The sequence below is a fragment of the Podarcis melisellensis genome (genome assembly GCF_964234715.1).
Source record: "Podarcis melisellensis genome assembly, chromosome: 5".
In the NCBI taxonomy this organism is placed as follows: domain Eukaryota; kingdom Metazoa; phylum Chordata; class Lepidosauria; order Squamata; family Lacertidae; genus Podarcis; species Podarcis melisellensis.
In genome coordinates this window covers 15,330,595-15,342,708 of record NC_138537.1, presented here as the reverse complement: position 1 = coordinate 15,342,708, position 12,114 = coordinate 15,330,595, and the positions used below count along the sequence as shown (strand labels likewise).

General features: G+C 43.2%; 1 protein-coding gene across 8 annotated transcripts in view; it reads right to left on the bottom strand.

Annotated features, from left to right (window-relative positions):
• The window catches only part of TNIK (TRAF2 and NCK interacting kinase), a 305,446-nt gene that overhangs the window by 19,153 nt on the left and 274,179 nt on the right, over positions 1 to 12,114 (bottom strand). For all 8 annotated transcript variants that reach the window (XR_014168246.1, XM_081910721.1, XM_081910720.1 and 5 more), the window contains 3 exons: positions 11,211 to 11,374; positions 10,724 to 10,821; positions 2,460 to 2,644 (listed from right to left, as the gene is read on the bottom strand). Coding sequence is in view for 7 of the 8 variants with exons in the window: in XM_081910721.1 (XP_081766847.1) it covers positions 2,460 to 2,644; positions 10,724 to 10,821; positions 11,211 to 11,374 (447 nt within the window). In the remaining variant the exon portion in view is untranslated. The remainder of the gene's footprint in view (positions 1 to 2,459; positions 2,645 to 10,723; positions 10,822 to 11,210; positions 11,375 to 12,114) is intronic.

Sequence of the window (12,114 nt, the reverse complement as noted above, 5' to 3'; positions counted from 1 at the left end):
GAAAATGGCAAGGCAACATCCAGTTTCCCCCATGTTCTCCTTATAAATGGAGAAGGAAACACAGACAAGACTACCCTGCGTGTGGCCCCTGCACCTTCATGGCATGCACTTGATATTGCTAAGTGGGTATGGGCAAATGCAGAACCTCACAATGTTACCCTCCAAATTTCCTTAACCAAACATTATGGGAAATGGAGGGAGGAAACTGGATGGTCGCTGGTTTTGAAGGCATCCCTCTGATTTGTATCACACCTGGTGCCAACCTAAAGGCTAGAGCACATGTGATGATTGTGATAACAGAGAGATGCTGCCAAAAACTACTGCCCTGTGTTGAAGCAATGCCTGCTTGGCTTGTACCATTTTCAAGGATTCACTGTGTCATTTACTCCACCATGCTGTGGATTTCCTCTTGCAGACCATCAGTAGCTAGAAATATGGGGCAGGGGTTGGGAGACTCAGAGGATGTGCAAGAGTCACAGGCAGATGGTACCTGACACAAGGAGGTAGTTTTCCTCATGGCAACTAAACTTGTCCAGGTTATAAGCTACTAAACCTGGGCATTTTTGTTTCTGATGGCCACCCAGGACAACAAGAGCAAGCCTCTCAGCAGTATCTGAAGATGTCAAATTGTAGAGATGAGACTGAGTCCTTTTAGGACCACAACTTCAGTGCACACAAGCCAGGGCACAACATGACATTGCAACATGGCATATTTTAAACCACATTAAGCTAAACAAGACACAAAATATCTGCCCAAACATTACCCATATACATATGGATGGCCAACAAAAATAAGCAGCAGCTGCTTATTTATGCCTGAAGGCAGAGACTGACCTAGATAATATAGAAATATAGATCAGAGAATGTTCTAATAAAAGTCCAGATATGCAGCTGTTAGCACCATTTGTCAGTCTTTAAAATACTGGGAAACTGTTAAATCTGTGATAATGCAAAGAACATTTAAATGAGAACTTCATGAAAGACTAAGGTGTTGTCTGCGAAGTGAAGCCATTGTATATTTATGAGAACTTCAGAAAATCCCAGAGAGTTTCCTAGCTCTGAGGGCTCTTTCACACATGGAGCTTCTGTCTTATCTGTACACTGCCATATGTGAAGAAGATAAACCGAGTCCCAGAGCTTTGTCTGCTTCCAAGTAATGAGTGTGGGATCCTCTAAGTGGTGGCTCCTATATGTGTGGGGAGCGGGTGTTGGACAAAACAATGTTGGCACCAGCTGAACCCTGGGGGAAACGACATTCCACAGCTGAAAAGCCACCACCAAGAAGGTTCCACCCTGAGCTAAAACACCAGGCTTCCCTGAGAGATCTTAAAGCCTGGGGAGGACAATGCTGAGAGGCACTCCTTCAGATAACTGAGTTCTGTTGTCCAGGTATTTGTATCTAAGCATCAAAACCTTAAATGTGGCTTCAGAGCATATAGGCAGCCAGTGCAAACTCTTCAGAAATAGTGTTATATGGCTCCAAATAGCCGAACCAGTCAACACTCTGGCCATTGCATTTTGTGTAAGCTGCAGCCTCCAAATCATCTTCAAGGCAGCCCCACACAGAGCTTATTGCGCTAATCTAACTCCAGAACCCAGAGTCTGTAGAGCCTAGGCCAGTGTTTCCCCAACCTTGGATCTCCGGCTGTTTTTGGACTACAACTCCCACCACCCCTAGCTAGCAAGACCAGTGGTGAGGGATGATGGGAAATGTAGTCCAAAAACAGCTGGAGACCCAAGGTTGGGATACACTGGCCTAGATTACTGTAGCCAGGCTGACACTATAGAGGAATGCCTGTAGCTCACGAACCAGCTAAAGCTGGAAAATAGGTACCCTGTGTTACTGATGCCACAGGTCACCAGCGACAAAGCTGGACCTAGTAGTCTCTTCAAGCTACACACTTGGTTCTTTGGGGGTGTGCAACACCATCCAGAACCAGCCTCCTCTCTGTTCCCAGACACAAGAACCACTACCCTACACCACCTTTTGCCTATGTTTTTCATGGGTCTCTGACTATCGATGTGAACTCAGACTGTATTATCCTTCAACTGGAGTGAGCTGCTGGCAAGCCAGGATGGCTGGGGACTGTATCCAGCTGCTACCCCAAGCACAAAAAGCTACAATCACAGTTAAGTACCACACATCATCTGCCAAAAATAGCATCCTCACGTCAAGGCTTCTTCTTCCCAGCAATGCCCAGGATCAAGTCTCCTAATGTTGTGAGGTCATTACATTATACATTTCCCCTACCCTTCATCCAGCTGATGTACAGCAGGAATAGACAATTGCACATGACAGTGCGATGACATGGGGTGAGTGATCCTACACATTATGGGGAGGGACCTGACCTGGGGGGGCAGCTGCTGTCAAAGATGCACAGTGTGTCGTTCCGCCCGCCCACAGCTCCAAATAAACAGTGTTAATTATAATGGTGTTATCTTCACAAAATGTGCCTTACATAAGCCTTGGAATGTCACTGACAGGCACGGTCCCATCTTGCGTTTCACTCTCGCCATCCTCCTCTTCCTCTTCGCTGCTTTCAGACTCCTCGCTGGAGGAGGAATAGTCCGTAACTTTCTTCAAAGGCCGGTTTGTTTCTTCAATACGCAGCTCCCTCAGTTCTTTCGCTAAGGCCGTCAGATCCTATATGGCAAGGGAAACGAGGGGAACTTGAGGTGAGTTTCGTCAACAATTTATTGGGCTGCAGAAAAGCTGCACACATCTGACTGAAAGCTTTAACTACACAGAGCATAAGCAACCAAAAAATACTCATTTTTTATAGTAGTAGTCTTACAAACATAGACCAACGTAAGACAACAAAGCATGTAGCTTTTGCGAAAACAAATGCTGGCTCTATGCTTGTTGAAAACTCAACAGCAAACTTGCTGGTTTTATTTGACCACATAGGCATGTGTACATATCTGTTTGTAGGCTTCTACGTACAGACACAGCACAGTTACATTTGTTGAAAACAAATGGAGTTCAGTCACGATCATAGTAAACTGGAAAACATGATCACCTTGGGAGGCCATTTATTGCCATGTACCTTAAGTCACGTGAACAGGAGCTTCACATTGTGTGTTTCCAGCTCATGATGCCCGACAGGGGAAGGGAAAACCACGATTGCCTTGATTCACACAGAATGGTGCACTAACTGATATCGTTTTGGGGGTGGGGTGGGGTGTACCTGTATGAAATTTTGCCATTGGTTTGACAAACTGTTTATTGCTGCTGCAGAATGGAGGACCCAAAGCAATGGATTCAAACTGCAATAAAGAGGACTTCAACTAATCTTTAGGAAGAACTTCTTGGGGATACAAGTTGTGATGGCCTTGGAAGGGGGTGGGCTTTCCTTCATTAGAGTGTAAGCTGGGCTACTGCAGTAGTGGATTTCCTTCATCTGTGGAAGATTGGAGTAGACAACCCTTTGAGATTCCTTTCAATTCTTGGGTTCTAATAAAGCGGGTGATATCAAAGAGAGGAGAAGAAGAAGAAGAAGAGTTTGGATTTGATATCCCGCTTTATCACTACCCAAAGGAGTCTCAAAGCGGCTAACAATCTCCTTTCCCTTCCTCCCCCACAACAAACACTCTGTGAGGTGAGTGGGGCTGAGAGACTTCAAAGAAGTGTGACTGGCCCAAGGTCACCCAGCAGCTGCATGTGGAGGAGCGGAGACGCAAACCCGGTTCTCCAGATTACGAGTCTACCGCTCTTAACCACTGCACCACACTGGCTCTCAGGAGGAACTGGTGACAACGGCAGTGAAGAGGTGACGTTCCACTGGGGAAAGAGAGCTCACTAAGTATATCTTTTTATAGATTGGCATCATATTTATGCCATATTTTTCAAACACATGGTTTCCTCCAAAGAATCCTGGGAACGCAGTTTCCCCTCATAGAGCTAATTCCCATCACCCTTAGACTACAGTTCCCAGGATACTTTGGGAGAAGGCAATTTCCACATGTAGCAACTGCAACAAGAGAAATGGCCTTCATACTATTTGTATGGTGAGGATGTGAGGCCTGATGTTCAATGAACCCTATCAAGTTAACAGTATTGTAATGCTGTACTGTATGCTTACATGTCATCTTCAACCAAACATGAGTGACATGAATGAGGCTGAATCAGTGTCACTGTAGACATTAGCATATTATTCAAAGTGTGCTTTTAAAGGTTTGTTGTGGATGTGACTGTAAGATTGTGAGAAAATTTTAGAGTTAACGGGGGGGGGGGGGGTAAAATACAAGGCCTCCACTCCTGCTGTTTGCCTATAGCAAAGTACTTTGAGTTATTGCTGACAGAGATGTAGAGACAGGTCAAACAAGATTGATGTATAACGTGATTTATGCACGGGACTTGAGTGAAACAATGCCACAAAAGACCTCCTCAGCTCCAGGAGATAGAGAGCATGGATGAACTCGCTAAGACCCGCACAAATTGACACATACCCTGCACAAACACACACACATAGTAGCCACAGTAAATGTGGAAATACCACATTTGGAAAGTTACGGGTGGCGGCAGGGGAACAACCAGGAAACTTAAAAAACAAACACAAAGAGCTTTCAGTTTACTATGACACTGACAAAACCTTCGACAGTATTATCTCAAGACAAAGGGCACTGCAAGCACCATATAGAAGGAGGAGACTTCTTGTAATCTTACATGCTTTTATAGCAATGCAGGGGGAAGCAGTAGGGGCAAAAAATAAAAAGCATGAGAGCTCCAATTAGAATGGGTTAGAAGAGTTTATTGCATTAGGCATGCACATTATGAACAAAGCAACTGCAGTCGTTAGTCTTACCATTTCTCCCTATATTAGTGACCGAGGGAGCCATCAGCGCATTTGGTCAGAGATACAAGGGTTAGGGAGAAAGAAACTCATTGAAAAAAAAGGCCATTTCCACATTTTTTTTGCTGTTTTTGGTCTTATGGCCATATTCTCTCTTTGTCATATGTCCCAATTTCCCCAATTTTACCTCTGATTAAGGGGAAATGAGCCCTGAAACATGCAGTACATGCCTTCCTTCCTTTTATCTTTTTTTATAAAAGCATTGCTTCCATCATAAGAAGTGAAACTGAGGCAAGACTAACTTACCTTTCCTCTGCTCTTTCCAGGCATGGCCTGCACTTTAAACCTCTGTGTCCAAGTGCCCCCCCCCATTTAGCTCCAGAGCTTTCCTTGTGAAAACCCGCTCTTTAAAGCTCAATCAGAGCAAACAGCAATGCACGGAAAACCTGAATTGATGTTTGCTCCGACTGAATATTAAAGAGTGGGTTTAAAACGTAGATGTGTGCCTGGAAAGAGTGGGGCAAAAGATTAGTGTGGATAAGCCCTAAAATATCCCGTTCCAATGCAGCCGCAACTGACTTTACTCAGGACTCAATGGCCACTTTGTAAAAGACAGGCATATAGTACTTGTGCCATAAAGGCACAGGGAGAGAGCAACATCTTTGTCTCTATTTGCAGAACGTCAAAGTTGATGGCATCTTTCAATTTAGTTCAGGGCGCACGTCACTCTACTTTCAGTAAAAGCTACGGAACATACTTTGATCAGTTGAACTTAACATACGGCCAGAAACTTAACATGTAGGAAACTTTTTGAGTTACTATAGGAAGGTTAAAATAACCTAAAGTTTAATACAGCAAAATCAGCCCCTGGCTTGTTACAGGGAACAATCCTTATAAATTTTACAGCATCTCCTTGAAAGCAAAGAATCTCAAAGAATGACAAGATGCATCCTTCATCTGAAACCCTAACCAATTAAAATCACTTTGTGCAGATGAATCAACGAAAGTTTCAATTGATGCGTTTACTTATTAAAGCCTGTAGCCCTAAGTCAATATTCCACAGGAAGAGGTGTACTTTGCAGACAATGGGAAGCCTGGGTAGACTGTCAAACTCGAAGCAACAGTGATATCGAAGGGAAAAGCAGGTCAATATATTTTTAATTCTGCACAGATTAAATCAAACACGTTATCATCATTACAGTCATCCTAAAGTGGTGCTTAATTAAGGTGTATCAGCAATATAATCTCATCACAGCTGATAAGCCAGTTTACCCATTTCTTTAAAGGCATGTTTATTTTGTTCTGCAGAACAAGACCATGGGCTTATCCAAACTTACCTTCTGCCCCACTTTTTCTGGCACAGGTCTGAGCTTTGAAACTACATGACCGAGCACGTCCCCCCCGCCCCCCTGGTTGCTTTCCTTGCAAAAACCCGCTCTTTAGCACTCAGTTGGAGCAAACAATTCAGGTTGTCCATGAATTGCTGTTTGCTCAGATTGAGCTTTAAAGAGTGAGTTTTCATGAGAAAAGCTTGGAGCAAAAAGAAAAAGGTGCTTAGACATGGAGTGTTAAAGCATGGAAAGAGTGGAGGAAAGGTAAAGGTGGATAAGCCCCATGATTTACTGTGTCAGTGCAGAGATGTGGCACATGTCTTACTTACAAAGGAATCCCCTACACTGTTAGCTTGGTGTGCCTAAACAATTAAATCTGAAGCACAGGAAGCATGTCTTGCAGAAGAGGAGGCACCATATTGCACAGAGTTTTTATACAATCATCTCCCCGGTGCCAGCCACCTTGACACTCAAGTATTCTATTAGAAGGAACAGGGATTTTCAAGGGCAAGGGGTACGGGAGAGAGAGAGAGAATCAACACGGCTGACACACGGCTTCCAAGGTTTGGGATCTGCACAATCAGGGAGAAAAACTTCTCTGGTGGATTGGAAACATGCTTAAGTCAGATGGTGTAATTTCAAGGGAGAATTTCCATGAGTCACTACTATTGTATCCAAAATAGGTGCATGAACTAGATTTAAGGTAAAGGTAAAGGACCCCTGGACAGTTAAGTCCAGTCGTATTTGACTATGGGGTGTGGCGCTCATCTCTGCTTTCAGGCCAAGGGAGCCGGTGTTTGTCGGCAGACAGCTTTTCTGGGTCATGTGGCGAGCATGACTAAACCACTTCTGGTGCAACAGGACACTGTGACGAGTGCCAGAGCACACAGAAACACAATTTACCTTCCCACTGCTGCGGTACCTATTTATTTACTCTTTAAGAAGTCCTTTAAATTGTTGTGGGTTGTGCATAGCATCTCAGAATAATGCATGCCAGGCTAACACCTAGTTGAAATCGGTTATCTCTTTCAGAATCTGTCTCTGTAGCATCCCCAAAATGCTGCTTCTGAGCTGCTCCAGGTATCTACCGCAACAGAAGCCAGAAACAATTCTGATGTTTGGGGGAAATGGGAGAAAACAACTGCCAAGCAATGGGGGGTTCTTCATGGAGGAGAGTTTGTGATGCTGAGAGGTGCCTGCTGAATCAGAAACTCTGAGACTGTTCTGGGTCTAAAGAATGAAGGTGTATCGTGGGACAATTTCCACATCTAGTGACTGCAACAAGAGAAATGGCCTTCATACTATTTGTATGATGAGGATATGAGGCCTGATGTTCAATGAACCCTATCAAGTTAACAGTATTGTAATGCTGTACTGTATGCTTACATGTCATCTTCAACCAAACATGAGTGACATGAATGAGGCTGAATCAGTGTCACTGTAGACATTAGCATATTATTCAAAGTGGCCTTTTTTTTGTATCCCTGAGCCGCAAGAATGCCAGTGAAATGTTTCCATCAGGCTCCCTCAGTTGTTGCTTTGCCATTCTAAACTATTAATATTTTTTAATTAAGAGAAATTATTTATTATATGTTGTGACAAATGGGGAATAAGATATTTACTACTAAAAAACTATTGGGAAAAGACTGAATGAACAAACTATCCCCGATCTAATCCAAACACTGCTGACTGACAGTTGTTCAAAGACTGTGATCACAGATAAGTGTCTAATAGATTTTGCTTCTACACTCCAAATGAAAAGCTTAGAGCACCCTCCCCCATTCCATTTTAAAGAGTAGAGAATGTGGGATTTTGAGAGCTTGTTTCCACTGCCAACGAACTCTGTGATTAAAACCTGGCCAAATCGAAGCAAATATTTTCATTACTGCCAGATCAATTTCTTTGGTTTTAATTGTTTTCAGTTTTTTGTTCCGAAGATGAAAAGAAGGCCTAATTAAGATTCAGGCAGCAAGAACACATTTATAATATATAGTTCAATAATTAGTGACTCATTCATTTCAGCTGGATCATTTCCAATTACCTAAAGCAGTGCATTGTACTGCTTTTAAAACATTTATCTCCTCAACACCCCTAACTCCAAAACTAAGACTGGAAAATGGGCTTAGGTGTTTTCAAGCTATTATGGTTCAGCTATAGAAAGAATGGCTTTGCTACAACTGCTCACAAATTATCAGAGAGAGAGAGAGAGAGAGAGACTCAAAGTGAAAAATGCCTAATTTCACCAGCTTCTAGACTTCCAGAGGTACATGAAAATAACTAGAATTATCTACAGTGTAAGGCAGGGCTTTCCAACCCAATGCCCCCAGGTGCAATGGTGTTTAGGAAGGCTTTTCACTGGTGCTCCTGGGCAGGCGCTCCAGATCCTGAGCTTTCTTTATCTATTTTGAGGAAAGTCTCTAGCCCTCCTAGAAAGAAAGTTATGGAGCTAAACAGGCAGGACTTTCTAAGCCATTTCTATGAAATGAGAGTGAGTGTGGTCTCTTGGTATATTTTCCCTGGTACTGAGGAATGCTCCTTCCTGGTATTAGACAGCAACAATATCAGTGTGTAAAATCCATATTGTGTGATTTTCAAAATTAGGACCACCAGAACATAGGTGACTTTCCAAGGACAGATGGCAGTAGAAGTTCCCCTCATTTCAGCATGCACTGCTAGGATGGACCTGAATATGAGTAGATATTTTTCAGCGGCACCTGTTCTTGGAGTGTGTGTGTGTGCGTGTGTGCACGCGCGCACGCACACCACATGACTTGAAATTTCCTTTTACAACTGCAATGCTTGGTACTAATGGATGAAACCAAAGTTGGGTAAATTGCCAGAGTTCATTATAGTTAATTACCATTAAGAATCTGGCCCAGAATAACACAATAATAAAACTAACTAATGGTTACAGTCATGAAAAATTATTTCAAATTTATATGAAAACTACTCACCCTGCATTGTTGGATCAAAATTTGTAGGAACACACATACAGTATTTGCAATCCCAAGGGGAACGCAAGGGAGGGGGAGGGGGAACCCAGAGCAGGAAAAGTCCATCTTTTCCACGGCTCCATCCTCATTTTCAAAAGGGGCTGCCACAGTGGTGTCACACACCTCACTATGTAACACTGAGTTACTTGGGCTGTGCCAGGGTCCAATATTTTAAGCTGTACCAACTTAAAATGTTGAGATTGAATCCTGAACATTTGGGGCACAGATCCCCTTTTCTTTGATTGCAAACATGAATAGTGGTTTGCCCAGATGCAGAGTTACTTTTCTGGTGAGAAAAAGGATTTCATGGAGCCAAACCCAAAGTAAAATAGAAGTTTTACACCTAGGCTACACCCCACCCTTCTTTTTCCTGAGCAGCTTTCTATTTCTATATAAAAATCTTTCATCTGGAATCATGATTGCAGTATCACCTTTTTGAATGTCAGCAACCAAGAAAATATGGTTTGATGTTAAGCTCTAACTAGTCACCCCTGCAAAGGCATGACCAACTAAGAAAAGATATCACTAACCTCATCTATTGCTTTCTTATAGCTCTGGGAGTAAGGGAAGATTAATCAGCATCAGAGGAAACAGATCAGGACAGGAAAATGCCAGAGGAAAGGCAAGCAGGTTAGAAATAAAATCAAAATTGTTAGCTCAGTGCTGTGAAGTGTGAAAGGGAAAAAACACACATCAACAAAACAGCAGATACACGTTCATAAGAGGCTAAATGGAAATTCCTCCCATGCCCTCTGCCAGTATAGAAATACAAATAGTCAAACACAAAACTAAACCAGGGGTAAGCACTCTGGATGGGTTTGCTGTGTGCTTTTGTGAAGTTTGCCATAAAAATTATTGTAACTAGACACTACCAAGCTAGGGCCTGCATTCTTAGGGCATGTGAGGCAGCTAGGTGGACTTTGTGACACTTCCCCTTGCCTGCCATTGGTCAGAAATTGGGATACTGATTTAACTATCTTGCCCAAAGTTTAGATCCTTGTACGTGAGCAGCTTCAACCCTCTGCTTCTCCGTTCCTTGAGAATACATCTTTTTATCTTGCCCTCTCTGAGGTGGGCAGCATAATTTTGCACAGGTGAGCCCAGTAATGACCTGTCTGGGTTTCTGGCTTTTCTTCTTTAAAACCAATGACCTTTTAACAGCATCATGCACCTTCCTTGGTCTTCTAAATACTAAATCAGTCTGGCTCTTGACAAACACAGGAACCATTAACACGTGCTTGCAGACTGCACCATGTCATGTCTTCTCTATCAGATTAACCTTGAGACTAAAACGTCCTTCAAAGGTATTAACTCCACTAAGAAGTATGACTTCATACAAATAGCCCCAGCCACTGATATGCACCATGTTTTCAGTTATTCCTATGCTGAAGGTTTTTACTGAACTGTAGAAAACTCAAACCACCCTTTCTCTAAATAGTCCTGTCTTCTACAGTCTCTTCTTACACTCAAAACTGAACTGGGGTCAGTGGGGAGATGAGCAGCGGCATTTGACTCTTTTTTGACTCGTTCTCAAAAGATTGTGGCCTGAAGGAAAAACTCCACTTCCACTGGCAAAAGTCTATCACAAAACACATTTAAAACTCACAGCAGGTCGGCTTGGTCGCGTCATGTCCTTGCTGTCTTCCTGTTTTATCTTAGCTGGCTCGTGAGGGAGGATGGGCGAAACTTCGGGCTTGGCATTTCCTGGACAAAGAGCAAAGAAGGCACAAATTGGTTTAAAGGTCTTCCTATCCCCATACCTCTCACCAATGAGAACACCTTTACTTCCAGGTAGCCGATTCCTTCTCTATTTGCTTCAGGATCCACTGAAAAGCTCTCTCAGGAGGAACTGAACTTGCACCATGCAAATCATGAGACTTTCAAAGCAGGTCTATGCCAGTGCTAGGGACAGAGATGTTCACAGTTGAAACGGAAATATGGTTTTGTGTTGTTTTACAATGTTTGTTTCGTTTCACAAGATGCCAGTCCGATGGGTAGAGTGTTGGACATGGCAGAGTGCAGAAGGAAGGAAGGAAGGAAGGAAGGAAGGAAGGAAGGAAGGAAGGAAGGAAGGAAGGAAGGACATGTCTTACCTCTGACTCTGTTACGTTCACTAGAACCAGCCTGGGATCCAGGTTGGGAGCCTGCTTGGGAACTGGGCTGTGAGCTGGGGGTGCTTGAGCTGGAAGAGCTGCCGCTGCTTGTCCTCTGTAAGGGGTTTTCTATTATAGGCTCTGTTCTCCGTAGGTCAGGGTTACTAGAGAGGAGAAGGATTGGGCGTCACTCTTCATGTGTCTTTTAGGAAGTGTTTCGTGAAGTGAAGCGAGTAGAAATTTGGTGCCTTGGCATCATTTTTGTTTAGGCAAGCCTATCCAGACATAGAGAAGCTACATGTGTTTTATTTCTTTTAGCTAGTGTGGATTTTAATGTTTTAAAAAATAAACTTAATGTCTTTTTCTAATATTGTTATGAACCACTTTTAGAGGGTTTTGGTTTTTTAACCATCAAGTGGTGTACGTACGCGCGCGCGCACACACACACACCCTTCTCTAACTCATACATGGATGTCTCTTTTGTCCTCATTCAGGAGTATTTTCATACATTGCTGCAAATAACTTTTTTGACCTGGTTTTGTACACAAAATCCTGGGCTCTCCTTATGCTAAACCTTGGAATCTCAGAGGCAGAGGATTGAGAGGGCCTGCACATGACACGGCGTGATGTCCTGACGTTGTGCAGGGGACCTTCTGAACATTGAGGGGGCCTGGAACCTTTAAAAAAAATGGGGGGGGCACAGTGCCTCGTCCCCCAGGAGCTGGCACCCAAACCTGACACCTTCCTAACTCAAGAGAAAACCTCCTGCTCAGTTCAGATGTAATGGGGAAATAGAGTTTCCTGCTATATGAATGAAACATGGCAAACCTCAATCTTCTAGGGTCTTTCTTTCTTCACACCCATAAAGAAGAGATTAGAAGCTTTCTCTTCCTATTTTAAATGA